This window comes from Piliocolobus tephrosceles, chromosome 3 (genome assembly GCF_002776525.5).
Source record: "Piliocolobus tephrosceles isolate RC106 chromosome 3, ASM277652v3, whole genome shotgun sequence".
NCBI classification, from domain to species: domain Eukaryota; kingdom Metazoa; phylum Chordata; class Mammalia; order Primates; family Cercopithecidae; genus Piliocolobus; species Piliocolobus tephrosceles.
This window is the reverse complement of record NC_045436.1, coordinates 131,845,654-131,873,607: the sequence shown is the minus strand read 5'-3', so window position 1 is coordinate 131,873,607 and position 27,954 is coordinate 131,845,654. Positions and strand designations below refer to the sequence as shown.

At 37.0% G+C, this 27,954-nt stretch overlaps 1 protein-coding gene across 1 annotated transcript in view; it reads left to right on the top strand.

Annotated features, from left to right (window-relative positions):
* The window catches only part of SRP72 (signal recognition particle 72), a 36,615-nt gene extending 10,144 nt beyond the window's left edge, over positions 1 to 26,471 (top strand). Inside the window, exons 6-19 of the mRNA XM_023192245.3 lie at positions 253 to 284; positions 1,921 to 2,045; positions 2,134 to 2,191; positions 6,657 to 6,788; positions 8,247 to 8,375; positions 9,859 to 9,931; positions 11,487 to 11,551; positions 12,917 to 13,012; positions 13,858 to 13,961; positions 14,093 to 14,170; positions 14,960 to 15,097; positions 19,047 to 19,084; positions 24,519 to 24,678; positions 25,718 to 26,471. Coding sequence (XP_023048013.1) covers positions 253 to 284; positions 1,921 to 2,045; positions 2,134 to 2,191; positions 6,657 to 6,788; positions 8,247 to 8,375; positions 9,859 to 9,931; positions 11,487 to 11,551; positions 12,917 to 13,012; positions 13,858 to 13,961; positions 14,093 to 14,170; positions 14,960 to 15,097; positions 19,047 to 19,084; positions 24,519 to 24,678; positions 25,718 to 25,895 — 1,406 coding nt within the window. The 3' untranslated portion in view covers positions 25,896 to 26,471. The remainder of the gene's footprint in view (positions 1 to 252; positions 285 to 1,920; positions 2,046 to 2,133; positions 2,192 to 6,656; positions 6,789 to 8,246; positions 8,376 to 9,858; positions 9,932 to 11,486; positions 11,552 to 12,916; positions 13,013 to 13,857; positions 13,962 to 14,092; positions 14,171 to 14,959; positions 15,098 to 19,046; positions 19,085 to 24,518; positions 24,679 to 25,717) is intronic.
* Positions 26,472 to 27,954: the final 1,483 nt, after the last annotated feature.

The following is a 27,954-nucleotide window of genomic DNA, read 5'->3' as shown; positions in this document are numbered from 1 at the left end:
TTTTGATGCACTTTACAAATATTTTTAGCATAGACACAACAAATGAAAGAAAAGTGCCAAAGAGCTAGGAAAGTCAAGAGACTGATAATATATATGTTGTATATTTGTTGCTAATGTAAATTTCACAGTTGCTTGTTACTATGATTATCTTGGAATCTTCTGCCTGGAAATTTACATCTTGCTCTTTGGAATAGTGAAAGACATGGAATTTACCCAGCAATACTACTTTTAAAACAATTTTTTCTCCTATAGATCTTTGTCGCCGTTCTTTATCAGAAGACACTGTAAGTATTCCATCATTGTTAAACCAAAATTTTACACTTCTGACTATTAACATTACTGAGGCTTCATTGTACTATTTATTGACTTTCTTTAGAAGATGGTGATTAAGTAGGAATCACACTAGAAACCACCCTCTTGTATCAGTTATTTGATGAAGTCTATTAGAGTGAGAAATCACAATACAAAAAATTTTGACATACCTTAAGCACTTGATTATACATTTATATAATGTAAATTTATTCCCCAATTTTAGGATGTAGGACTAAGGTCTTTGAGGATTGGTCTGCTCATAGAAGTTCCATGTGTATTTCTTATGTAGTGACATAATTCAACATTCCCAATTTACACTTTTGGGTTTTCTTTTTAAGTGTAACAATATCTTAAATACAATAGGTAAGCACTTTCATTATAGAGTCCTTAAAGATTTTTTTTTTTTTTTTTAACCAGTCTCTTACCACAGCCAATCTTTTTGGCTCACAACTAATTAGACAATAATTTTCTTTAGGAATTTACCTTTACTGTATCTTTCTGAGTATTCAACATGATTAACATTGAAATATGTCTCTTTTCACATTCATAGTTCACTGTCTCCTTTTTTTTTTGAGACGGGATCTTGCTGTTTCACCCAGGCTGGATTGCAGTGGTGTGATCATAGGTCACTGTAACCTCAAACTCCTGGGCTCAAGCAGTCCTCTCACCACAGCCTCCTGAGTAGCACCACCATGCCCAGCTAATTCTTCTTTGTAGAGATGGGGGTCTCGCTGTGTTGCCCAGGCTTGTCTGAACTCCAGGCCTCAAGCGACCCTCCCACCTCAGCCTCCTAAAGCACTGAGATTACAGACGTGAGCCACCATGCCCAGCCCATAATTCTTCTCTTTAATATTTTTAAGTTTTATCATTTCCTCATCAAACACAACTGCATAATGGGGTTTGGAAACAAACATACCTGACTCCTGGTCAGCAGATACTCACCAGGTGAGAGCAGGAGTGTTGGGTCATTAAAGGAGTGTTGTCTCCTAGTCTTGAGTATTCATTGTACAGCCTTTTCAGAAGGAGAAGAGAAATGTGGATTAATCTGGAATATCAGTTAAGAGAGCTACTACTTTAATTACATAATTAGTTCAATTATAGGATTAAAGTACAGAATTAGTTCCAGCTTTTGAAGTTTTTTGTACAGTGTTAACTGGAATTTTGTAGTTTTTGTAGTAGAGTTATAGTAGAGAGAAAAGCATTTTTAAATGTGCTTTTAATGAGAAAATTATGTTTCCAGAATTTAGGGGTATCATTATAAAAAGATATACTTGCATGTTGGTTTTTTACTTAGGTTTTTTAATTCTTGGGCTTTAGAGGATGATAATGATCAATAAATGGTATTCCTAAACTTATTACCATGTTCTTCTAGGATCTTTTTGCCTTTTTTTTTTTTTTTCTTTAGATATTTCTTAGAAGTTGAAGTCTTTTTGCTGTTTTCACTTAAACTTCTCTCTTGCTGGCAATTTCTAAAGAATTGACTCTAAAGGAAAATTTCTGAAATTGTGTCTTCTTCAGGATTGTATCTCTTTTGAATTTTTCAGTTATTTGATAAATATGTAGATCAGTTTGGAAAATTTATATGGGAAAAATATTTCTTTCTTTTAGGATGGGACTGAGGAAGACCCACAGGCAGAACTGGCCATCATTCATGGTCAGATGGCCTATATTCTGCAGCTTCAGGGTCGAACAGAGGAGGCTTTGCAACTTTACAATCAAATAATAAAACTAAAGTGAGTTATTAAAAGGAAGTATCTTTTATATGGGATAGGGTTCTTTTTAAAGGTTTGTTTGGTTTTGACTGTTGCTTGTTGTTCACAGACCAACAGATGTGGGATTACTAGCTGTAATTGCAAATAACATCATTACCATTAACAAGGTATGGAATATTCGTGGCTTTCCTTACAGATACATTTTACCCTGAAAGCTCATCACCTTAGTTTTAGTTTTGTTCTAGGAGTTCTTTTTAACATGATGAAAAAAGTCCAGTTGTAGCAAAATCACAATGGAGAGTATTACTTAACTCTCCTAACGATAATGATGCTGCCAGGTATATTTGAGTAATAAAACTTTTTGTAGTAGATCCTAGAGTTTTTAAGATCTCCTCTTTTCCCAGTGTATAATAATATAGAGACTCTCTCTTTGTAAGAGATATAAATTATTGGGGCTTTTAAACTTTAAGTATATGCATGTTTTATATGATTTCTTCATCTGTGGAATCTGAATGTGTAAGTGTTCTTTATATAATTTTTTTCTTGGGTTTTCTTTTTTTAGGGAGTATAGACAGGTGCTCTTTCTCCTCCCCCACACCCCATCCGATGTAAAATATTACAAATATATATATAAGCACTCTAACTTAGAGTACTGTACTAATGTCAGTAGCCACCATTAGAATCACTTTTTTTTCTTTTTTTAAACAGAGTCTTGCTCTGTCTCCCAGGCTGGAGTGCAGTGGCACGATCTCGTTTCACTGCAACCACTGCCTCCCGGATTCACGCCATTCTCCTGCCTTAGCCTCCCGAGCAGCTGGGACTATAGGCGCCCCCTACCAAGCCGGGCTAATTTTTTTTTTTAGTAGAGACAGGGTTTCACCGTGTTAGCTAGGATGTTCTCGATCTCCTGACCTCATGATCCGCCCACCTCAGCCTCCTCAAGTGCAGGGATTACAGGCGTGAGCCATCGTGCCCGGCCAGAAACAGTCTTAATGGAAAAAGTTTTCTTTTCTTTTTTTTTTTTTTTTAAAACTGTCACCCAGGCTGGAGTGCAGTGGTGCAGATATTACTGTAGCCTCAGGCAATCCTTCCAAGTAGCTGGGACCACAGGCACACACCACCATGCCTAGCTAATTAAAAAAAAAAAAAAAAAAAAATTGTAGAGACAGAGTCTTGCCATATTGCCCAGACTGGTCTTTTAACTCCTGGGCTCAAGCAGTCTTCTTGCCTCAGCCTCCCAAATTACTGGGATTCTAGGGGTGAGCCACCACGCCCAGCCTGGAAAAATATTTCAAGTTCACATTTGAAATGCAAGTCAGTGGAAAGTAAGAAAAGTAACATTTGAACTTACGATTTATCTTGATATACCATGTGATTTTTCAAGTACCACCTTATTTCTTCCTCTCAATAATTTTTTTAGGTGGTAGTCCTTATCTCTGTAGGAGTATAATCTGAGACTAAAAGTTGTTAAGTAATTTGTATGAGGTCATAGCCTACTTCATAAGAGGTAAAACTTGGATTCAGATTCTAGTTTCTGACTTCAAAGCTTTCCCCTTTTACTACTTAGTGGTACTTCTCTCCTGTGGCAGAAATGTAGTATATCCCTGGATGTAGATAATGGCATTAAAAGGGGTAGTAATCCTGGGAGGTTGCTGCTGGCTATTGGTATGGTATAGATTTCCAAACATTGATACTAGCCTTTGAACCTTGGCAAAAATATATACCTGCCTATGTTTATGAATTTTGAAATACTTGTCACAACAAATTTTTTTTTCCCGAGATGGAGTCTCTCTCTGTTGCCCAGGCTGGAGTGCAGTGGCACGGTCTCGGCTTACTGCAGCCTCTGCCTCCCAGGTTCAAGTGATTCTGGTGGCTCAGCCACCTGAGTAGCTGGGACTACAGTCACGTGCCATCACGCCTGGCTAATTTTTGTATTTTTAGTAGAAATGAGGTTTCACCATGTTGAACAGGCTGGTCTCAAACTCCTGACTCAAGTGATCCTCCTGCCTCAGCCTCCCAAAGTGTTGGGATTATAGGCGTGAGGCACCACACCCAGCCAGGACAAATTATTTTTATCTGACATACATAATTGTAGGGGAAGAGAGTGTGTAAGATACTAAATATCTCAGTCTGAATGATAACTTATACATTGAAAACTTTCTTCAGTCAATGGGTATTTCTGACTTTTTCACAGTAGTACTGGATGCAATAGGTAATGAAAAATACAAAGTATCATCACATAGTTTAAAAACTCATTTTGGTGTTGAAAAAATTTGTTCATGTTTTAATTTTTTGTCTGTATACTTTATAACTGTATACTTAATACTACATTTGGTGAATGGAAAGATCTCTCTGGTTTGGCAAGTTTGAGCTGACCCTTGAAGGAAGACTGTGGTTTGAAGGTTAAGCAACAGCACAAAAAAATGTACATATGAAGAAATATTTGTGATTTGTAAGGAAAAGGGAGGAAACAGAAGACAGTATGTATTTGCTGGATAGTTTAAAAAGTAGATTAGATTGAACTATATCAGAGTCTTGGAAATCAAGTTTAAGAAAAGTCTGGCAGTGATGTGCACAATTAATTGAAGTATTAAAATAGTGACGTGAGAGAACCAGCTAGAAAATATGGTTTCTTTAGGATTGATTTATATGAAAGGCAGTTTCTTGCTGCACATTAAAATAGTTTCAGATTGGTTTGGAGCTCAACACTAAGAAAAAGTAGAATTGATTTTAGATTTCTTCACTTCCTTTTAGTCTTTAAACTGGTAGAAGACCTGTTTTAAAAAAAGCACAGTGGTATCATGTATTTGCAAGTAAATACATTGTTTTACAAAGCTGGAGTATTGTGCACGTAGTAGATACTCAGATGCTCAGTTTGTGCTTCTCAGTATGCAATCAGTGTGACTTCGTTTTCTCCCGTTTTTTGGGGATTTATGTGACTTTCAGTAATTCTTAATAGGTCTTTCTTTGGGCAGATAACACTGTGCCCCTACATGGCAATTTTAGAAATTGAGCTTCTTTATGCTTTTGCTTGGTTAAGAAGAAGTGACTTTAGGAAAGGAAAAACAGTAGATATGTTACATGAGTATTTTCTGCTAAAAAAAAAAAATGGGTTCAAAAGTGGTTACAGATGTGTTTCTGAGGTTTCATGATTTGCTTACAGAGTGACTACAGGCATACCTTGTTTTATTGTGCTTTACTTTATTACACTTTGTAAGTTTTTCACATACTTAAGGTTTGTGGCAATCCTGTGTTGAGCATGTCTGTTGGCTCTTTTTTTTTTTTTTTTTTTTTTTGAGTTGGGGTCTCGCTCTGTTGCCCAGGCTGAAGTGCAGTGGTGGGATCTCGGCTCTCTGCAACCTCCGGGTTCAAGCAATTCGCCTGCCTGCCTTAGCCTCCCGAGTAGCTGGGACTACAGGCATGTGCCACCACACCCAGCTAATTTTTGTATTTTTAGTAGAGACAGGGTTTCACCATGTTGGTCAGGATGGTCTTGATCTCTTGGCCTCAGGTGATCCAGACACCTCTGCCTCCCAAAGTGCTGGGATTACAGGCATGAGCCGCTGTGCCTGGCCATGTTGGTATCATTTTTTTTTTAGTAGCATGTGTCCATTTCATATCTCTATATCAGTGTTTTTTAGCATTGAAGTATTTTTAAATAAAGGTATGTACTGGGCTGGGCATGGTGGCTCACGCCTGTAATCCCAACACTTTGGGAGGCCAAGGTGAGCAGATCACGAGGTCATGAGATCGAGACCATCCTGGCTAACAGGTGAAACCCTGTCTCTACTAAAAATACAAAAAATTAGCCAGGTGTGGTGACGGGCGCCTGTAGTCCCAGCTACTTGGGAGGCTGAGGCAGGAGAATAGCGTGAACCCGGGAGGCGGAACTGGCAATGAACTGAGACCACACCACTGCACTCTAACCTGGGTGACAGAGCGAGACTCCGTCTCAAAAAAAAAAAAAGGAAAAGGTATGTACTTGTTTTCAGACATAATGCTGTTGCACACTTAATAGACTACAATATAGTATAAACATAACTTTTATATGCACTGAGAAACCAAAAAATTTGTGACTCCTTCTATTGTAATATTTGCTTTATTGCGGTGGTCTGGAACCAGACCCGAAATATCTCCAAGATATGCCTGTATTTTGAAGAGAAGTGACTTACTTTTTATTTATCATCTAAATTCTAGAGGGCATAGCTTGTAGAAATTGTCAAATTAGGTATTTTTGTAGTCCTAATACACTGCAATTTGTGCTGTCCCTTTTTTCCTTCAGAAAGCTCAAAAGCAATTAATAGTGGAAAAATAAAACAGAAATCTTGTTCTCCATTTCTTCAAAGCAGTGCACTTGTTAAACCTTTTTATACCTAGGAAGCCTCCTTTGAGAAGGCTCTAAAAGGAGTGGGCGTGGATTCTGGGATAACTGTGTATATGAGTAGATTTGAATTGCAGAGATTATGTTTACTTCTGTGAACCAAGATAACTTTATATGCATCTTATTAGCTTAGGCACCTCAGTCAGGTAGATAGATTCAAGCTGTCCTGCTGTATTTATATAAAGTTAATAAAAAAGGAATAAGTTGAAATCTGAGATTCTGTTAATGGTGGATAAACTTTTCTTTGTTAGGACCAAAATGTCTTTGACTCCAAGAAGAAAGTGAAATTAACAAATGCGGAAGGAGTAGAGTTTAAACTTTCCAAGAAACAACTACAAGCTATAGAATTTAACAAAGCTCTACTTGCTATGTACACAAACCAGGTGGGTAATTACCTTTGGTGTCATAGCTAAACCTTTTGTAATATGGTGTATAAGGAGTAATAGGGATATTAGTCTAATCTGTTTTTAGTTTTTGTTTGTATTTTGTCGTCGACTCATAAATATATATTTTTCCTTCCTCAAAATATTATATATATTATTGGCCGGGCACAATGGCTCACGCCTGTAATCCTAGCACTTTGGGAGGCTGGAGTGGGCGGATTACTTGAGCTCAAGAGTTCAAGACCAGCCTAAGCAACATAGTGAAACCCTGTCTCTACATGGTGGTGCATGCCTGTAGTCCCAGCTACTCTGGAGACTGAGGCACAAGAATTGTTTGCAGTGAGCTGAGATTGCCATTTCATTCCAGCCTGGGTGACAGAGAGAGACTGTCTCTAATAAAAAGAAAGAATGTTATATGTCATAGATTTTATTTATTAAACAAGTAATTTGCCCAATTTCTTATAAGGGTGTAGAGTTGACATCTTTTAAGGGAAAGAAAACTATTCACACCTTTAAATGAGATAACTTTCTCATTACCTTATTTCTAATCTGAAGTAAGATAAAATCATCAAAGATGCTGACCATGATTACAGATTTAAGACCCATCTTTCATTTTTGCTGTGTATAATCACATCAAGTTATAAATGTTAAGGAGGTCAAGTCTAACTCCAGTAAGCATTCTACTTCTAATTTTATACTCTTTTAGAGCAGAAGTTTTAGTGGGAGAGAAAGAGGCAGTAATGTTTTTGTTTTTTTTTTTTGCTTTTTTTGTGTGTGTGTGTGGAGACTGAGTTTCGCTCTGTTGCCCAGGCCGGAGGGCAGCGGCACGATCTCGGCTCATTGCAAGCTCTGCCTCCTGGGTGCACGCCATTCTCCTGCCTCAGCCTCCCTAGTAGCTGGGACTACAGGTGCCGATGACCACGTCCAGCTAATTGTTTTGTATTTTTAGTAGAGACGGGGTTTCACCATGTTAGCCAGGATGCTCTTGGTATCCTGACCTCGTGATCTGCCTGCCTCAGCCTCCCAAAGTCCTGGGATTACAGGTGTGAGCCACCATGCCTGGCTGAGAGGCAGTAATGTTTCTGTTATTTAGAACTGAGTCAAGTTATTCTTAATAGTTTAACAAAAAATACGTATGCATTTTGTTTTTGAAGCAAATGCTTATACTTGATGTGTTTGATTTTTTTAAACAGTTCTAGAATTTAGGCATCCAAGTGAATGTTTAGAATTTCTCCTTTACTAAAGGCTTTTAGAGTTCATAGATTAAATTCAATAAATGGAAATCATTTTCTTACAAGAAAAAATTGAGAATAGATACTGTAAACTGATTCTCTTATCCTAGGCAGTTCTTTGGTTAATATTTGTTTCAACTGATTTTCCCATGTTTCTTTTCTTGTCATTTAGTGTTTAATTTCATTAACCAGTTTATTTTTGTTGTGGGGGTTGGGTATCTTCTAGGCTGAACAGTGCCGCAAAATATCTGCCAGTTTACAGTCCCAAAGTCCTGAGCATCTCTTACCTGTGTTAATCCAAGCTGCCCAGCTCTGCCGTGAAAAGCAGCACACAAAAGCAATAGAGCTGCTTCAGGTAAAATAATTACTTGAATGAGGTGTCAGGCATTTGCAGCCTTGTTTCTTTTTCATTGTGTTGTAATAACCTACAAGCATGTAAATTTAATGGGAAAACTAATCAGAAATGTACCACTACACAAATTTCAGTGCCATTTTAGTCAACTCTTGGGTTACAGCTTTGTTTTATATAAATTTCTATAGTGTAAGTATTTGTTATAAATGCTAAAGAATGCTGTTTTGTTTGGAGATCTATTTAACCTGAGTTAGGGGATTGTTTGAGGCAATAACCTGAGTTAGAGGATTGTTTAGGCATGTATAATTCTAGAACATGCTTAACCTCTTTTGCAATAATCTGATCTCCACTGAGTTCCACTCCAGAACCTCAATTATGGAGATACTGACTTTGTTTTTATCAACCCAAACCAGCTATTATATTGCATATTTAAATTTCTTGAATATAAACTACATTGGAAAGTTGGACAGGTACAATTAGGATCATCCCGACAGACACAGTTGCCTAACAGGAACACTCAGTGAAGAGATACTGCCCCTTCTCTCCCCCCAGCAAAAAAAAAAAAAAAAAAAAAAAATCTATTTAGTAATCTTTATTACGGTTGACCCTTTGTATCATTGAGTTTTGCATCCAAGAATTCAACCAGCCATGGATTAAAAACTTTGTGGGGGTCGCCCGGCATAGTGGCTCACATCTGTAATCCCAGCACTTTGGGAGGCCCAATCAGGCGATCATCTGAGGTCAGGAGTTCAAGACCAGCCTTGCCAACATGGTGAAACCCCATCTCTACTAAAAATACAAAAAATTAGCCGAACATGGTGGCACATTCCTGTAATCCCAGCTACTTAGGAGGCTGAGGCAGGAGAATCACTCGAACCTGGCAGGCGGAGGTTGCAGTGAGCCGAGATCATGCCACTACACTCCAACCTGGGTGACAGAGCAAGATTCCACCTCAGAAAAATAAAAAAGCACATTTTGGGGTTGGAAATGTGTGATTGCCTCTGTACTCAACATACACAAACTTTAAAAATCATTATTCCGTAGATAATATAACAACTATATACATAGCATTTACATTATATTAGGTATTATAAGTAATCTAGCAATGATTTAAAATGTATAGGAGTAAGTGTGTAGGTTATAGGCAAATACTGTACTTTTATACAAGGAACTTGAGCATCCTTGGGTTTTGGAATGCGGGGTGGTTCTGCAAGCAATACCCCGTGCCAAGGGATGATGGATTTCTCTGTTAGTGACTTACAGAAAACTTGACATTATTACACTTACTTTTAGAGCATACCTTTAAGAAAAAAAGTGGGTGTTGAATAAAAATTTTCCCAAGTTAAGATTTTGACCGGCAGCCAGAAGTTTAATATTTTAAAACTGAATTTAAAATCTTGTGTAGCTGAGTTAAATAACTGTAATGTATACAATTAGATGTGTAAATTAAATGTGATTTTTTTTTCCCCAAACTAAAAAAATTTAGGAATTTTCAGATCAGCATCCAGAAAATGCAGCTGAAATTAAGCTGACCATGGCACAGTTGAAAATTTCTCAAGGTATTATGGTTTTCATCATGGTTAAAATATTTGAATGAAAACATGGTTGAAATGATTCTACAGTTGTGAACTATGGGATTTTAAGTTTTTTGTGTAATGGTAAAGCATAATAATTACTGTTTCAAACATGCAGCTAGATTGTATGATCTCCAACAGATTTAGTAGTGAGGTAATTGCCCCTTTTCACAGATTATTCCTAAATTATTAGAATGATTCTCAATCTGTGCCTTGAAAGTTCCAAAGCAAAGAATTCCTCTGTTCCGAAAGACCATACATACTACTCAAATTGCCTGAGTATGTCACATGCAGAAATGCTTATGTCTGTCACTTGGTAATATTTGTATGACTACTTTGCATCATAGTTTTCAGAATTTCTTAGCTTGGCCCTTCATTCTTACTTCGTTTTACATTTTGCCACCTATGTCTTTGGGCTTGGGGAAAGGTAATAGAATTTAACAAGAACTGATTTGTTTGAATCTTAAAACTGCCAATGTTTTTGTCTGTCTGGTTTTGATCTAACTTTGAATATCTAGAGCTGTGTTGCCCAGTTTGGTAGTCACTAGCCACATGTAGCTATTTTAAGTTTAAATTAGTTAAATTAAATTTAAAATTCAGTTCTTTGATTATGCTAGCCACATCTTAGAAAAGTTTAGTAGCTGTGTGCAACTAGTGGCTACAATATTGGACAGCACAGATATAGGACATTTATATCATCACAAAAAGTTCTGTCAAACAGCTCTGGTATAGAGTGTGGATTTTCGATGGGGGTGACAATTCGTCACAAAAATCTTAAATATTACAATGGCTGAAATGAAAATTTTATGAGTTGAAGGAGAGGAGTTGGTAGTTAGGGAAAAAATGTTTAAAATGTCCTTAGTAGGGCTATAATGAAAACAAGGTTAAGACACACTGCAGATCTCCCTCTTATCCAATTCTCACATTTCTTTACTTTCCTTATCTCTTTTTCCTTATTCTCAGCCCTGTCTTCTCTTCTTTGCCCTTTCCTTGATCTTTCTTCTTCCTGTGTTTAGTTTATTTTTTCAAGGATGATTTATTATCTTGAAATTCCTGACAGTCTGTCATGGTTTTTTGTTTGTATTTAAAGACTAGGAATTTTGAGTTATTGAGGTTTGCAATGAGTACAAAATCAGAATTTAACACCATAGGAAATTTTCCATTGCACTCATATCTATAGTAACATATTTCAAGGCCTTTAGGGAAGGACCCCACCTTCAAGTTATAGCCCGAAAAAGAAGAAATAGAACTCAACAGACTGGGAGTTGAGAGACTTCTTTTCTGGTAGCAGCTCTGCCATTAACTTTCTTTGTGAACTTAAGCAAGGTATATTATTTCTTTAGAGCTCAGTTTCCTTCTCTCTAAATGAATAGAGTTCACCATCCCCAAGACCCCAAAACTTACGTGTTTAGAGATGTTACAAAATATGACTTACGGTTGCTTTCCTAAGGAAAAGTAGTGGGAGGAAGTAAAATGTCTTGTATTTTTTTTCATAATATGTGTTCTTCTATGTAATGCTGATTTTGTTTATTCTCCTAAGGTAATATTTCTAAAGCATGTCTAATATTAAGAAGCATAGAGGAGTTAAAGCATAAACCAGGCATGGTGAGTTTAAAACATTACAAAATTGAAAAGTAGTTGAATTGATAATTTATTTATATGTCTAATGTTATTCACTTTATTTATATGTGTAATATGTGTTCACTTTAAGGTAGGAGTAGTAATTATAATAGTAATAATTGTCTGGTATAAATTTAATTTCATTCTCTGCTCTGGTATTGGTTTCTTATTCAGTCAAATGTGCCAGGCACTATTTAGGCCTTACAGTATCACTGAAAGCCAACCTCAAATAATCTCAGATCTGTATAGGGAATTTCTTAGCCTAAACCATTTTCATCAGTGTGATTTCTTTAAATTAGAACAATTTCGTAATAGTGGCCAACAAATTTAGTTTTTAGTTTTCTGATTATTCAAATATTGCAGGTTTCAATCATTAATATAGCTGTGAAAGCATCTTTTCCATAGTATAATTCTGTAGTGCATCTTTTGGACAGGGGCTGTTTTATTCATGTTTGCATTCTCTAACATGGCCTCTGTGCAGTTGGCACTCACTAAATGTAATAATATGGTAGTGCTTTCCCTTGAAGATTCATATTTTAAGGATTGTGCTATAATTACTTTACCTTAAAGTCAAATATAGTATATGACTGAAAATAAAATGTTTCTAATATTTAATATATGGCCTTCTTTTACCTTTCAAGGAATGTATCCATTTCATTTAAGTTGCTGACTTTATTGGCATAAAAGTTCTTCATTGTATTTCTTTATTATCCTTTTAATATCTATAGAACCTCTCTCATTCCTGATACTGGTTATTCATGTCTTTTTTTCTTTTTCCCTCTGATTAGCCTGACCAGAGGTTTGTCAGTTTTACTGATTGTTCTTAAAGATCCAGCTGTTTGTTTCCTTTCTATCCTCATCTCGTACTGCTCATCATCCCCCTCCCCCTCCACTCCAGCTGCATAGGCCTCCTTCCTGTCCCTAAGCGACACTAGGCACTCTTTTTGCTGGCTTGAAGCAGCTCATGCCACGTGGGATTCATCATGAGAGTTCAGCCACTCTATGTATGCCTCACTGATCATACACTTAAATGTCCAGCCGTGTCTTGTTGTATGAACATTTCTAAGGGCTTATTCTCAACTTCTGTACTTACCAAACCATTTGTGAACTGGCGCTGCTTTAAAGGAAAGGTTTATTTTACAGATAACTACCTTCATATTTGGAAAACACAGTTGTTCATGGTATTTCTGGAAGTAAAGTTACTATGTTCTCTAAAGGGAGTAGCTTTCATGATAAATCAGGTACTAACAGAGAGCCTTTATTCGCTATTTCTTCAGTGTTTTTTATTTTCAGAAATGGTATTCTGGGAGTGAAGGGAGGATTCACTAATTTATACCTTTGGCTGTGTAGGTGTCTGCATTAGTTACCATGTACAGCCATGAAGAAGATATTGATAGTGCCATTGAGGTCTTCGCACTAGCTATCCAGTGGTATCAAAACCATCAGGTAAACAAATGGAGTAAAATGTTATGAGGGCATGTTTTTACATAAAAATAAAGAGGTAGTAGTGAAAAAATTCAGGCAAACTGAAGTATTACACGTCACTATTTTAAAAGTGAAATACTATTTAGATTATCAAATTCATTTTTTTCAGTATACCAGATCCAAATTAAGTTATTAGAAATAAACAATGGCTGCAAAATAGAAAAATAGTTCATTTATATTTATTCAAGCTCCTTGCTGTATGTGTACATGTATTTGTTTATGTAATCTCAAGAAATAATAATAGTACATGATTGCATATTTAAGAGATCATCTTTAATAGCTAGAGAACCCACGGGTGGTAGCAATTAGTACAACAGTAATACATGGAATAGTTGTGTATCATGTCTCTAGTAGGAATATCATTATTTCCAGTATGGATCTCTGCATGAGCAGTATCCAACTTAAAATTATACATAACGCCGTGCAGGTGACATTTTATACTGTTAGTACTGTTAGCAGTGGAAGGGTATCAGTGCTCTGGGAAAGTATTATATTAAATTAATGTTTGAGAACTATGGTGGCATATCTTTAAGATTTGATTATTATAGGGGAATGTTTCCAGTTGTAGACATCAAATAGATATAGGTTGTTTTCCAAATTTATCCATTGGTGATTGTACAGTTAATAATTTGTCCACCTGCTTTCCTCTGCATGTGTGGATGATTTTGTTGTTTCAGGCATTCAGTGAAACTTAAGATGAGGGATCTAATGCATCGGTGTATTTCTTAAAGGTCTAATGGATATAACTGCATTTACTTGCTAGATATTTAGCTTGAAACTTTTTTTTCATTTTATTGAAACTGTAGCCCAAATCTCCTGCTCATTTGTCCTTGATAAGAGAAGCTGCAAACTTCAAACTCAAATATGGGCGGAAGAAGGAGGCAATTAGTGACCTACAACAGCTGTGGAAGTAAGCTCTGAAACATGGAGTTGTAGAAGTAACACATTTATTGCTGCTACTTGATATGAGAGAGTTACTTGTTTATGTTACTTTCTCCAGTTTTATAAACAGTTCAGTAATTTTCTTATTTCTTCTTTTAGACAAAATCCAAAAGATATTCACACCCTGGCACAGCTTATTTCTGCTTACTCACTTGTAGATCCAGAGAAAGCCAAAGCGTATCCTTTTGATTGTTGTTTCTTACAGCTCCTCAGTAGCACAATACGTCTCTTCTAATATCTGTGTTTTGACTGGAGCTTTTTCCATTGTAAATTGCAACTAACAAATCCTCCTTTTAACTAGTAAAACCAAAAAATGACAATTTATTGATCAGTGTGATTGAAAAATGCGGCGATAGATCCAACTTAGGGTTCAGTTTCATCCAGAAGCAAAAATGAAGTCAAAAGGGTATAGCGTCTTTTCCTCCAGGTTCAAGTTCAGCAGCAAGGAAAAGAAAAAGCGTATTTTATGTGGGTAGTTTTGCATGATTCTGAAATCTTATTTTCGGATTCAACTACTTAGGTCACTTGCTTATCTCAAATAGTTACTTGATAAGCAAATTTGATGCCCTTATTGAGCTTGGATCATATGTGCTACTCTCATCAGAGTGTGTTCCCAAAACTGAGGTGGGTTGGTGGATGCTAAGCAGTCTCAAGTCATAAACTTGATAGTTGTTTTGGAATGGAGTTTGTGTTAAGCCACCACCTTGCTCCACATCATTGAGTTAAGGAATAGAGGATTAGATTATGACTCCTCACGTTCTCCTTTCAGAATACTGTGTGTACTATATAATTGATACAACTTGTAATTGTTATTGTATAGAAGATTTAGGAACATTTTTGCTTTTGTTGAAGGTCATCAAGAAAAGACAGTCTTCCAGTGTCAATAGATATATTGGCAAACATATATATCTATATAAATGTGTGTGTTTGTGTATATTATGTTCCTGAACTCCTGTTCTATCACAGTCTTAGTAAACACTTGCCATCGTCAGATAGTATGTCTCTAAAAGTAGATGTTGAGGCTCTTGAAAATTCTCCTGGTGCTACGTACATTCGGAAGAAGGGTGGAAAAGTTACTGGAGATAGTCAACCAAAGGAACAAGGGTAATATTTTTCGTTGTAACATTCTTTAATGCTGATTTTAAATTAGACAAAGAATAAAAAATATATTCTTATAGAAATTTCGTGTGAATAAAGTTCTAGTTCTCTTTGTTTCCTTTCCATTTCTTTCACTGTACCCAGCTCTTTGTCCTTATTTCCTTCCCTTTTCCCTCAGCCCAAAATTAACCTCTGGTATTAATTTAATCTATTATTCCAGAAGTTTTTCTTTGTGTTTACACACACAGGTGGTTTATGAATATTTTCTTTAGATTAGTTTATTTTTTGTTATTTAGTTTCTTATTTGTTTGTTTATTTGTTGAGACAGAGTCTTGCTCTGTCTCTCAGGCTGGAGTACAGTGGCACAATCTTGGCTCACTGCAGCCTCCGCCTGCCAGGTTCAAGCAATTCTGCCTCAGCCTCCTGAGTAGCTGGTACTACAGGCTAATTTTTGTATATTTGGTAGAGACAGGGTTTTACCCTGTTGGCCAGGTTGGTCTTGAACTCCTGACCTCAAGTGATCCACCTACCTCGGCCTCCCAAAGTGCTGAGCGCCATGGCCAGTTATTTTTTATAGAAGGAAAATTGTACTGTACTTAGTGTTTTCCAACTTGCTTTTATTTAATGAATTTTAGAGATCTTTCCACATACTAAAATGTGGACATATTTCATCCTTTTTAAACACTCCATAGGCTAGATGTGCCTTCCTTTACCTATAAGTTATTGTTGTACATTTAATACATCATTTAGTATATGATTTATTTTGCTGATTTGAAGAAAAGGTTAGTCGGCTTCATTTACTTACAAGAAGTCAGATTTTGACTCGTTTGTTCCATTGTCATCTTAAAAATATAGTTAGCAGAGACCTACAGTAAAATGTTTTAAGATTTTACTTTTGACTCAGAACAAATAGAGCATGGAAAAGATAAAACATTTCCTTAGCTTTGTGGCATTCATAAGTTTTTACTACTTTCTCCTTTTTTGAATGCCTTTTGAAATCTAAATTTTTCCCTAACTTAAAAAAAACTCAGCAGCAGTGACTGATTTCTTCCTAACAAACTCTGCATTTCATAAAAAACATTGTCATTCTCATAATAACTTCCAAAACTTTTAATAAGGAATTGGAGTCTCAAAGAGGTTACATTGTTCCAAATTCCATTTCATCTTACAATTATAAATTCAGTTGGAGTTCTTAAATGGATTTTCAATTAAGTATGTTTACTATTTTTTTTTTCTTCACCAAACAGGGTTGGGTAACAACTAAGAACACAGTTCCTTCTTTAGCCTGGCATAGTGGCATTTGACTCTAGTTCCAGTTACTGGGAGGCTGAGGTGGGATGATCGCCTGAGCCCAGGAGTGTGAGGCTCCAGTGAGCAGTGATTGCATCACTGCACCCCAGCCTGAGTGACAGAGAAAGACCCCCATCTTTAAAAGTTTCTTTTAAAATAATCTTTCTTTCTTTTTTTTTTGTTGTTGTTGTTTGTTTGTTTGTTTTCTTTTTTGAGACAGAGTCTTGCCCAGGCTGGAGTGCAATGGTGCGATCTCAGCTCACTGCAACCTCTGCCTCCTGGGTTCAAGCTATTCTCCTGCCTCAGCCTCCTGGGTAGCTGGGACTACAGGCACCTGCCACCATGCCTGGCTAATTTTTGTATTTTTAGTAGAGACAGGGTTTCACCATGTCGGTCAGGCTGGTCTTGAACTCCTGGCCTCAGGTGATCCACCCGCTTCAGCCTCCCAAAGTGCTGGGATTACAGGCGTGAGCCACCGCACCTGACTTCTTTCTCTTTTTTCTTAGACAATCATTAAGATATACATTGAATTTTTAAGGTTTTAAGTTTAAGAACAGTATTTTTATTAGGCATTATTAATGCTCTTTATCTTACTAAAAGTTAGTATTTTGTTAACTTTTGGATGCAAAGGTTTAGTTTCTTTTAACAATACACTATGTGATAGGTTTATGCTAGGTGTTGACCAGAAAATAAATCATGGTACTTGCTCTCAAAAGAACTTGAGCCCTGATGTGGTGGCTCATGCCGGTAATCCCAGCACTTTGGGAGGCCAAGGCAGGTGGATTACTTGAGGTCAGGACTTTGAAACCAGCCTGGACAACATGGTGAAACCCCATCTCTACTAAAAATACAAAAATTAGCCAGGCGTAGTGACACATGCCTGTACTCCCAGCTACTTGGGAGGCTGAGGCAGGAGAATCACTTGAACCCAGGAGGTGGAGGTTGCAGTGAGCCAAGATCGCACCACTGCACTCAGCCTGGGTGATAGAGTGAGACTCCGTCTTAAAAAAAAAAAAAAAAAGGAACATGAGTCTAGCAGAAGGAAATATATTTAAACAATAATTGCAATAAAGATTGCACCTGTTGTGATTGTACAGGGCATAGAGGAGTACACCGGAGGGAATAGTCACTTCTTCCTGAGGACAGTGGGAAGTTAGGAAAGGCTTCATGGAGAAGATGATTGTGTTGACTCTGAGGAAGATGAGGACGAGGTAGGCAAAGGGTGAGCTAAGGCAGAGAAATAAGAAAGAGCAGAGAACCGTTGGGAAATTTCAGTATGGCTATGGAGTATAATTTGTAGAGAGACAATTTAGAATACTATTGCACACTCTGGGTAAGAGATGAAACACTCAAGTAAGATAACAGTATGTTGCATTTCTTATTTGGGGTATCCTGAGAGAACTTTCACAATTGAATGACTTATAGAATGAATTGTTGCTGTCTCATCTTTAGTTCACTGTTTCATATTTCTTGAGTTATATCACATAAGAATATATAGAGAGATGTATTTTTATGTTTTTCTCTGTTCACTAGAGCTTTCAGAATACTTTTTTTTGAGATAGGAGTCTTGCTCCATCACCCAGGCTGGAATGCAGTGGTGCAATCTCGCTCACTACAACCTCTGCCTCCTTGGTTCAAGAGATTCTCCTGCCTCAGCCTCCCGAGTAGCTGAGATTACAGGCACGCACTGCCACATCCAGCTAATTTTGGTATTTTTAGTAGAGACGGGGTTTCACTATGTTGGCCAGGCTGGTCTGGAACTCCTGACGTCAGGTGATACCTGCCTTGTCCTCCCAAAGTTCTGGGATTACAGATGTGAGCCACTGTTCCCAGCCACTTTCAGAATGCTTGACAATCATTATTATTATTATTATTATTTTTATTATACTTTTAAGTTCTAGGGTACGTGTGCACAATATGCAGGTTTGTTACATATGTATACATGAGCCATGTTGGTGTGCTGTACCCATTAACTCGTCATTTACATTAGGTATATCTCCTAATGCTATCCCTCCCCCTGCCCTTGACAGTTATTTTGAAGTGTTAATTTGTATGCCCTTTTTAGTGCCTTTTTTGGTCAGTGTACTTAATACATATTTTACTTACATTAAAAAATTAATAAACTCACAGGATTTAAAATATGAAAGATAAAAAAGTATAAGAGTAAGTTAAAAGTCTTCCATCTGTGTCTACCCACCTCCCTCCCAGGGCCATAACCAATGTAACTTGTATTGCGTCTCCTTCCAGAGATAATTCTTTGCATGTATCTGACCTACACGTGTTCTTCTGGCAAAAAATTTATTCTCTAAAGTCGTGCCAAACATAGAGTAACTTACCAAGGGATTGTAGATATTCATGCTTGTGCAAATTACTTTTTACATAGACTTAATGTGTGTCACTGAAAAAAATTTTTCAATGTAAACAGAATCTGTTTTTGAATTGTCACCTCTGTTTTCTTAAGTACCTTCCAAAAATTATAGTATCTGAAGCTTAATGGACCCTAACCTGAATCAAATCTTAACTAGTTTGTTAGCTTTGGTGAGCTGATACCACGTCTTAAACCATGTTTATGATAAGTGCCCAACTAACTCTTACAGAGCACTTACTTAATGCTTTATAAATATTTTATCACAAAGATGGTAATGATTTTTTTTTCTCTTTGTAGACAGGGAGATTTGAAAAAGAAGAAAAAGAAAAAGAAGGGTAAGGCATTAAAAAATCTTTATAAATTTTCTACAAGATAAATGTTTGATTTTAGCCCCATATAGAAATATTTGGACATAAATATACTGCCCTCTCTTATATCTTTGAAAACTTTTTTTTTTTTTTTTTTTTTTTGAGACGGAGTCTCGCTCTATGGAGTGCAGTGGCCGGATCTCAGCTTACTGCAAGCTCCGCCTCCTGGGTTCACGCCATTCTCCTGCCTCAGCCTCCCGAGTAGCTGGGACTACAGGCGCCTGCCATCTCGCCCGGCTAGTTTTTTGTATTTTTTTTAGTAGAGATGGCGTTTCACCGTGTTAGCCAGGATGGTCTTGATCTCCTGACCTCGTGATCCACCCCCCTCGGCCTCCCAAAGTGCTGGGATTACAGGCTTGAGCCACCGTGCCCGGCCCTGAAAACTTTTTATCTTGACTATAACTAACATTTTAATTTTATTCTATTACTTTAAAGATTGCAATTCACTAGTTTGCCTAAATTCAAATTGTTGCTCCCTCTTTTACTCTGTGACTGTGGACAGGCTATTTAATATACCTGCCAGAGTTTTTCATATGTGGAATGGAATATGATAGTATATATCTTGTAGTATTAAATCAGATACTACATGTAAAGTTCTTAAGAGCGGTGCCTGGCACAAAAGTAAGCCCTTACACATTATGATGTTTCTGCTACACATAACTACAAAATTCCATCAAACTAGCTTAAGAAAATTTACTGTTTATAAAGTTGGCAGTCTAGAGGAATGTTAACATCAAGGTTGGTTGACTCAGTATTTCTCTCTCTTTGTTCTGCTGTCCACAAAACAGAATTCCATTAGAGTCATACAATGTATACTGGAAACAGTCAGGGCCACATACTTGTCATTTATATTCATCACAACAAAGAAGCCCTCTCCAGATTTGGCAGGTATTTCTCATTAATCTGATTTGGTCAAGTAGGTCAGTGTCCAGCCTTGAATTATTAACCAGGAAAATAACGTGCATTGATTGGCTTGGGGTGTGGCTTTAATCTCTGGAAAAATTGGGTGACATTACCGTGCTTTGTTTTACCTCATTAGATGTTATCCTTGGAGCCACCCAAGTTCCTGAGGTTTTGAGGAATCTATGATATAAATCAGGTTATTTCTTGATTTTGCTCTCTGCCATCTTAGGATACGGGTTTCCCAAGACTTAGCTAAGTTTATTATTACTCCTCCATCTCTTTTCCAGCTACCAAAATTTTATTGACAATATCTTTTCTTCTGTTCTTCCTTTAATGTGTTTTATTACCATTTTAGTGGAGTTCGAGGAAGGTACACAAGCTAATGTTTGTATCCATTTCACTGTCTTTAACTGGAAGTCTTATTGGTTCTTTTGTCACAATACTTGAAAATTGGCAAACATTTAAAATTTGTTTTGTGTATTAGTAATACTGCAAGGAAACAGCTGATAGCTGTAGGTGATAATAACCTAAAATTTTACTTTCTTTTCTATTTTTGTATTTTCCAGATGAATATTTTTTAAAATTTACAAGTGACATGCTTATTCTAAAAACAAATGTAGTTGATACTTATCATTATAGAATGGCGTAAAGAGTGTAAAATTCCTTGCCCAGAACTCATGCTTGCGGCTGGGCATGGTGGCTCACGCCTGTAATCCCAGCACTTTGGAAGGCCAAGGTGGGTGGATCATTTGAGGTCAGGAGTTCGAGACCAGCCTGGCCAACATGGTGAAACCCCATCTCTACTAAAAATACAAATATTAGCTGAGCATTACTCATGTGTGCCTGTAATCCCAGCTACTCAGGAGGCAGAGGTAGGAGAATCGCCTGAACCTGGGAGGCCGAGGTTGCAGTGAGTTGAGATCACGCCACTGCACTCCAGCCTGGCAACAGAGTGAGAGCCTGTCCCCCCCTCCCAAAAAAAACATGCTCCCAGAGACAATTACTTAACATTTTTGTGTGTGTATATGTATATATATATAGAATCAAACATACATCATTAGGTACTGAAAGTTGAACATAATATAATTTGTTTTAATCTTCACTTTAGACTGAATTGCGAAGAACATTTTTCCAGATTAATAGATGCACTTCACTTTATTTATTTGTTTATTTTGAGACGGCTTCTCACTCTGTCACCCAGGCTGGACTGCAGTGGCGCGATCTCAGCTCACTGCAAGCTCCACCTCCCAGGTTCACGCCATTCTCCTGCGTCAGCCTCCCGAGTAGCTGGGACTTCAGGTGCCCACCACCACGCCCAGCTAATTTTTTGTATTTTTAGTAGAGACGGGGTTTCACCGTGTTAGCCAGGATGGTCTCGATCTCCTGACCTCGTGATCTGCCCGCCTTGGCCTCTCAAAGTGCTGGGATTACAGGTGTGAGCCACTGCGCCTGGCCTGCACTTCACTTTTTAACCCAATTGAATAGGTTGCTATACTGTGGGCATATTATAATGTAATCATCTTCATTGATAGACATTTATTTTACTGTCTTAAAGAATATCAGCCCACCCATACCTTGCCCTATCCATCTTTAAAAGAAAAAAAAAAGAAAAAGAGCATCACAGAGAATACTCTGTTCTTAACTTTGTATCTCTTGGGTTTCTGCACAATAAATTTCTAGAAGTCTATAAAGTTCTAATGGTGCTGTCAGATTAAATTGCTCTCCACAAAGGCTATACCAGTATACACTTCTCCTAATATAGTGTTGGTGAGTGCTTCTCACCATTTCACCAACACTAGGTATTACTGCTTTTAATATTTACGAGTCTGACAGAATTTTTTACCTTTCTCATTTTTAATTAGTGAGGGTGAACATCTGTTCAGAAGATGAATTACTTTCCTTTCTCCTGACCTACCTTAATTATAACTGAGTCCATTTTTCTTTGAGTGATTTACATATTGATCAGCAAGAATTCTTTTATATTAAGGATTGTTTTCCACTCTTCTATTATATAGTTTGTATTTTAAATTTTTTCTTAGAAATATATTTTTTACTAAATGAAGATTTTAAAATTTTTATATAGATGTATCTGTGAAGTCTTTTTCTTTATGGCCTCTGAATTTTTTTGTCATGCTGAGAAATAAGGCCTCTTCCCCCTTCGATAAAATTCAACACCCCTTCATGCTAAAAACTCTCAATAAACTAGGTATTGATGGAATGTATCTCAAAATAATAAGAACTATTTATGACAAGCCCACAGCCAATATCATACTGAATGAGCAAAAGCTGGAAGCATTCCCTTGAAAACCGGCACAAGACAAGGATGCCTCTCTCCCACCACTCCTATTCAACATAATATTAGAAGTTCTGGCCAAGGCCGTCAGGCAAGAGAAGGAAAGAAAGGATATTCAAATAAAAAGGAAGTAAAATTGTCTCTGTTTGCAGACGACATGATTGTTTATTTAGAAAACCCCATCGTCTCAGCCAAAAATCTCCGTAAGCTGATAAGCAACTTCAGCAGAGTCTCAGGACACAAAATCAATGTGCAAAAATCACAAGCATTCCTGTGCACGAATAATAGACAAGCAGAGAGCCAAATCATGAGTGAACTCCCATTCACTATTGCTACAAAAGAAAAAAATACCTAGGAATACAACTAACAAGGGATGTGAAGGACCTCTTCAAGGAGAACTACAAACCACTGCTTAAGGAAATAAGAGGGGACACAGACAAATGGAAGAATATTGCATGCTTATGGATAGGAAGAATCAATATCGTGAAAATGGCCATACTGCCCAAAGTAATTTATAGATTCAATGCTATCCCCATCAAGCTGCCTTTGACTTTCTTCACAGAATTAGAAAAAAACTACTTTAAATTTCATATGGAACCAAAAAAGAACCTGTATGGCCAAGAGAGTCCTACGCAAAGAGAACAAAGCTGGAGGCATCATGCTACTTGACTTCAAACTATTACTACAAGGCCACAGTAACCAAAACAGCATGACACTGGTACCAAAACAGATATGTAGACAAATGGAACAGAATAGAGGCCTCAGAAATAATGCCACCTATCTACAACCATCTTATCTTTCACAAACCTGACAAAAGCAATGGGGAAAGGATTCTAGCCATATGTAGAAAACAAACTGGACCCCTTCCTTACACCTTTTACAAAAATTAACTCAAGATGGATTAAAGACTTAAACCTAAGACCTAAAACCATAAAAGCCCTAGAAGAAAACCTAGGCAATACCATTCAGGACGTAGGCACGGGCAAGGACTTCATGACTAAAACAGCAAAAGCAATGGCAACAAAAGCCAAAATTGACAAATGGGATCTAATTAAACTAAAGAGCTTCTGCACAGCAAAAGAAGCTATCATCAGAGTGAACAGGCAACCTACAGAATGGGAGAAAATTTTTGCAATCTACTCATCTGACAAAAGGCTAATATCCGGAACCTACAAAGAACTCAAACAAATTTACAAGAATAAAACAAACAACCCCATCAAAAAGTGGGCGAAGGATATGAACAGACACTTACCAAAATAAGACATTCATGTGGCCAAGAAACATGAAGAAAAGCTCATCATCACTGGTGATTAGAGAAATGCAAATCAAAACCACAACGAAATACCATCTCACGTCAGTTAGAATGGCAGTCGTTAAAAAGTGAGGAAACAACAGATGCTGGAGAGAATGTGGAGAAATAGGAACACTTTTACACTGTTGGTGGGAGTGTAAATTAGTTTAGCCATTGTGGAAGGCAGTGTGGCAATTCCTCAAGGACCTAGAACCAGAAATACCGTTTAACTGAGCAATCCCATTACTGGGTATATACCCAAAGGATTATAAATCATTCTGCTCTAAAGACACATGCACACTTATGTTTATTGCAACACTATTCACATTAGCAAGGACTTGGAACCAACCCAAATGCCGATCAATGATAGAGTGGGTAAAGAAAATGTGGCACACATACACCATGGAATACTATGCAGCCATAAAAAACGATGAGTTCATATCCATTGCAGGGACATGGATGAAGCTGGAAACCATCATTCTCAGCAAACTAACACAGGAACAGAAAACCAAACACTGCATGTTCTCACTCAAGTGGGAGTTGAACAATGAGAACACGTGGACACAGGGAGGGGAATATTACATACCGGGCCTGTGGCGGGGTGGGGGTAGGAGGCTAGGGGAGGGATAGCATTAGGAGAAATACCTAATGTAGATGAGGGGTTGATGGGTGCAGCAAACCACCATGGCACGTGTATACCTATGTAACAAACCTGCACGTTCTGCACATGTATCCCAGTATAATAATAACAAAAAAAAGTAAGGCCATTTTGCCTGCTAGATTATACAAATTAAACTTTCTCAAATAAATTCATTTCCATTTTAATGTTATTTATTCCCAGGCTTAGAGACGTTGTTTAAATCAAACTATCTTGAAAATATTATGATACATCTCTCTTTATAATTATTATGCAGGAAAATTGCCTAAGAATTATGACCCAAAAGTTACCCCAGATCCAGAAAGATGGCTGCCAATGCGAGAACGTTCTTACTACCGGGGAAGAAAGAAGGGTAAAAAGAAGGATCAGATTGGAAAAGGGACCCAGGGAGCAACTGCAGGAGCTTCATCTGAACTGTAAGTTATCGCTCCACAATTGAGGGCACTTAGAACATACATTGTTTCTGAGATTGACTCAAGGCTACTAGTGAGAATTTAATATATGTTAAGTATGAGAAATGTAGTGATGTATCTTTGATAAATGTTTATACTACACTTATGTAAATGAAAGAAAATATATTGCCTTTTTAGACTAGTTTTTCCTTTAGTTTTTACAATACAGTCAAATAGTTTTAAGTATTTACAATATAATCAAATATATATTGTGAAATATATATAGTAAAAACTATTTGTATTATAAAAACTAAAGAAAAGTCTCAAAAGGCAACTAAATACAGAGTCATTCAACTAAATAAATGCCTAGATAAACAGATGTAAATAAATAATATGACTAGTAAGAAGTGTTAGAAATGTTAATACGTTCTGCATGGTCGATGATAGGTTATTTTTAAAATATTTTTTCTGGCTGGGCGCGGTGGCTCACGCCTGTAATCCCAGCACTTTGGGAGGCCAAGGCAGGCAAATCACTTGAGGTTGCAAGTTCGAGACCAGCCTGGCCAACATGGTGAAACCCTGTCTCTATTAAAAATACAAAATTAGCCAGGTGTGGTAGTGCGCACATGTAATCCCAGCTACTCAGGAGGCTGAGGCAGGAGAATCACATGAACCCAGAAGGATCACGTGAACCCAGGAGGCAGAGGTTGCAGTGAGCTGAGATGGCGCCACTCCTCTCCAGCCTAGGCACCACCGCACTCCAGCCTGAGGGACAGAGCAAGACTCTTGTCTCAAAAAAATAAAATTTTTTATTTTCTATGCTTTCTAAAAATGGCATGTGTACCATGTTTTACTTTTCTTCAATAAAAACAGTAAAAATGTTATTCAAAAGAAAAGTCAATAGGGAGTTGGGGAGCTTACCTTAAAAGAAGTAGAAAATGTGTTAAGTGTGATAAGTAAAATGGGTTAAGTGTGATAAGTAAAACCCATATACATACATTTTTATACTATCCCTTTGTTGAATATATGAGTGACCAAAAATGATCTGATCTAATGATTTCAGGGATGCCAGTAAAACTGTGAGCAGCCCACCCACCTCCCCAAGACCTGGCAGTGCTGCAACAGTATCTGCCTCTACAAGTAACATCATACCCCCAAGACACCAGAAACCTGCAGGGGCTCCAGCAACAAAAAAGAAACAGCAACAGAAAAAGAAGAAAGGTGGAAAAGGTGGCTGGTGATGAGAATATTCTTGTTGCAGGCTGTTTTTAAACTAGTGTCAGTGACACTAGGAATATAATAAAGGTAACACAGCAAGAAGCACAGAACTGCTCCCTCTTCATCTCCATATTTTCATAATTTCTTGTGTTTCAAATAGGGAAACATCTTCCTCAAAGTCTGCCTAGTGAGATATGGCCTACTGGTTGCCTCATAGCTTTGTACAGATTATGAGGACTGAAAATAATTGGGCATTTACCCATCTTGGTATCTGTTGTATCCTTTATTTGTGTGTGCTGATTCAATCTTTTTTCAGTTTCACATACCTTATCTAAGGTTTCCCAGGATTTAAACAGAAACTATTTCTACAATTTCAGCTGGAGTCTGAAGATACTTGTTTCTGTTCAAGTCCCACTTTAAATTATGTCTTAGGAGGCCTTAGGAGACTGAAAGTGGAATCTTCTGAGCATTCCTAAATATCTGCTTAGAAATATCATGTGATAAAGAGGGACCTTCTTAATACACTGATGTTCTTCACTTAATTAAATGGATGGCCACAAGAAAAATAAAGTAAATGTCTTAAATAATTTAACCATAAATTTTCTGTCATGTGATACCAGAATATGGGATTATTTTCATATTTTTATATATATATGACTCCTTTGTGCCCCATGTCATTTTCAGATTATGTAACATGCTGATACAGCACCATGAAAGAACTCAAGGAAAATATATCAATGTAAGAAGTTGACTCTTAGACCTAGTGTTCTGAGGTCAGATGGGTTTGGACTATCTCAATCAGAAAGATTAATGACTGTTATCAAGAACATGAACATTGGTTTCCTACGTAGAGAGGAAATCAGTATCTGAGTTCGCATACCAGGCAGTATTAAAATCTGACAGATCTGTTTGGCCCATTGATAGATACTCAAATGGTGTCTCCTTCTGGTTATGGATTTTGACCATTGATTACCTTTCTCAATGTAATGAAATATTTTACAGTCAATTTGTGGTGTAAATGTTGCTCTTGTCTTTCCTTGCTTACAAACTACTTTCACATTGAACAGCTGTGAGACAGACACTTTGAGATGCCTGCCCTTGTTAGTATTCATTTTATGCTGCCCAATATATCATTTAATTTAGACTTAGAAGTATTTCCTTGTGATTACATTACTCTGTCCTTGTTAATAAAGTGCTGCTGTGTTTGACTCTGAACGTAACTACCAAAACTTCTTCAAAGAGTTTTTTATAAAAGACTTTCCTCCTTTACAAGAAAGAAATGGGGTGCTGCCTTTCTGTTCAGTAAAAGTAGAATCTGCAGTGGCATCTAAACAAAGAGATCCTTTTTAAATACAAATGATGTATTGTGGCATAATACTTTTTTGAGCCCTACAGAGAACAGTCTTTTGGTAATAGTGACGGATATTTATTATTTCTGAATATATACCCCTTTATAGGAATAACTGTTACTTATTTAGGATTCCATCACTGAAAATTTTAACCCAAGGCACAGCAGTGAAATTTACAGTTCTCAATTTAGTTGTCATTATTGATAGCATTAGTCATTGCTAAGCAACTGAAACTTCTGTTCAAATAAAGTTTTAATTGTCAAATGAAGTATAAATACATGAACTTTCTAGAAATATTTCCTCTTTTGGATAGGTCTTTAACCAGTACATATATATACTTTGTCAAATATATGGATGTGTATGTGTACATTTATAAGAACCAGTATGGATACATCCATTCACTGTGGTACATTTTAAAATAAAATATTTTAGCAGTGAATATGGATTAAGGTGTTTTGGGTGTTGGCATTTGATGGAGGACTTCCTGGTTAGTATAACCAAGAATTTTCTTTTAAGCTGAGTATCAAAATTGTGTGTACTGTCCCTCTTAGCAAACCCACAAAACTGATCTAATGGGATTGAGAGATTCGGTAAGTTTCAGTGTAAACTTACTGAAAATTCATCTTGGTGTGTGTATAAACAGAAGTAAACCTTTGAAAAAGTAATTAAGCATAGCAATTCTAATGCTATTGGGAACAGCCAACCTTAAAAATCATTGCATCACTCAAACCTT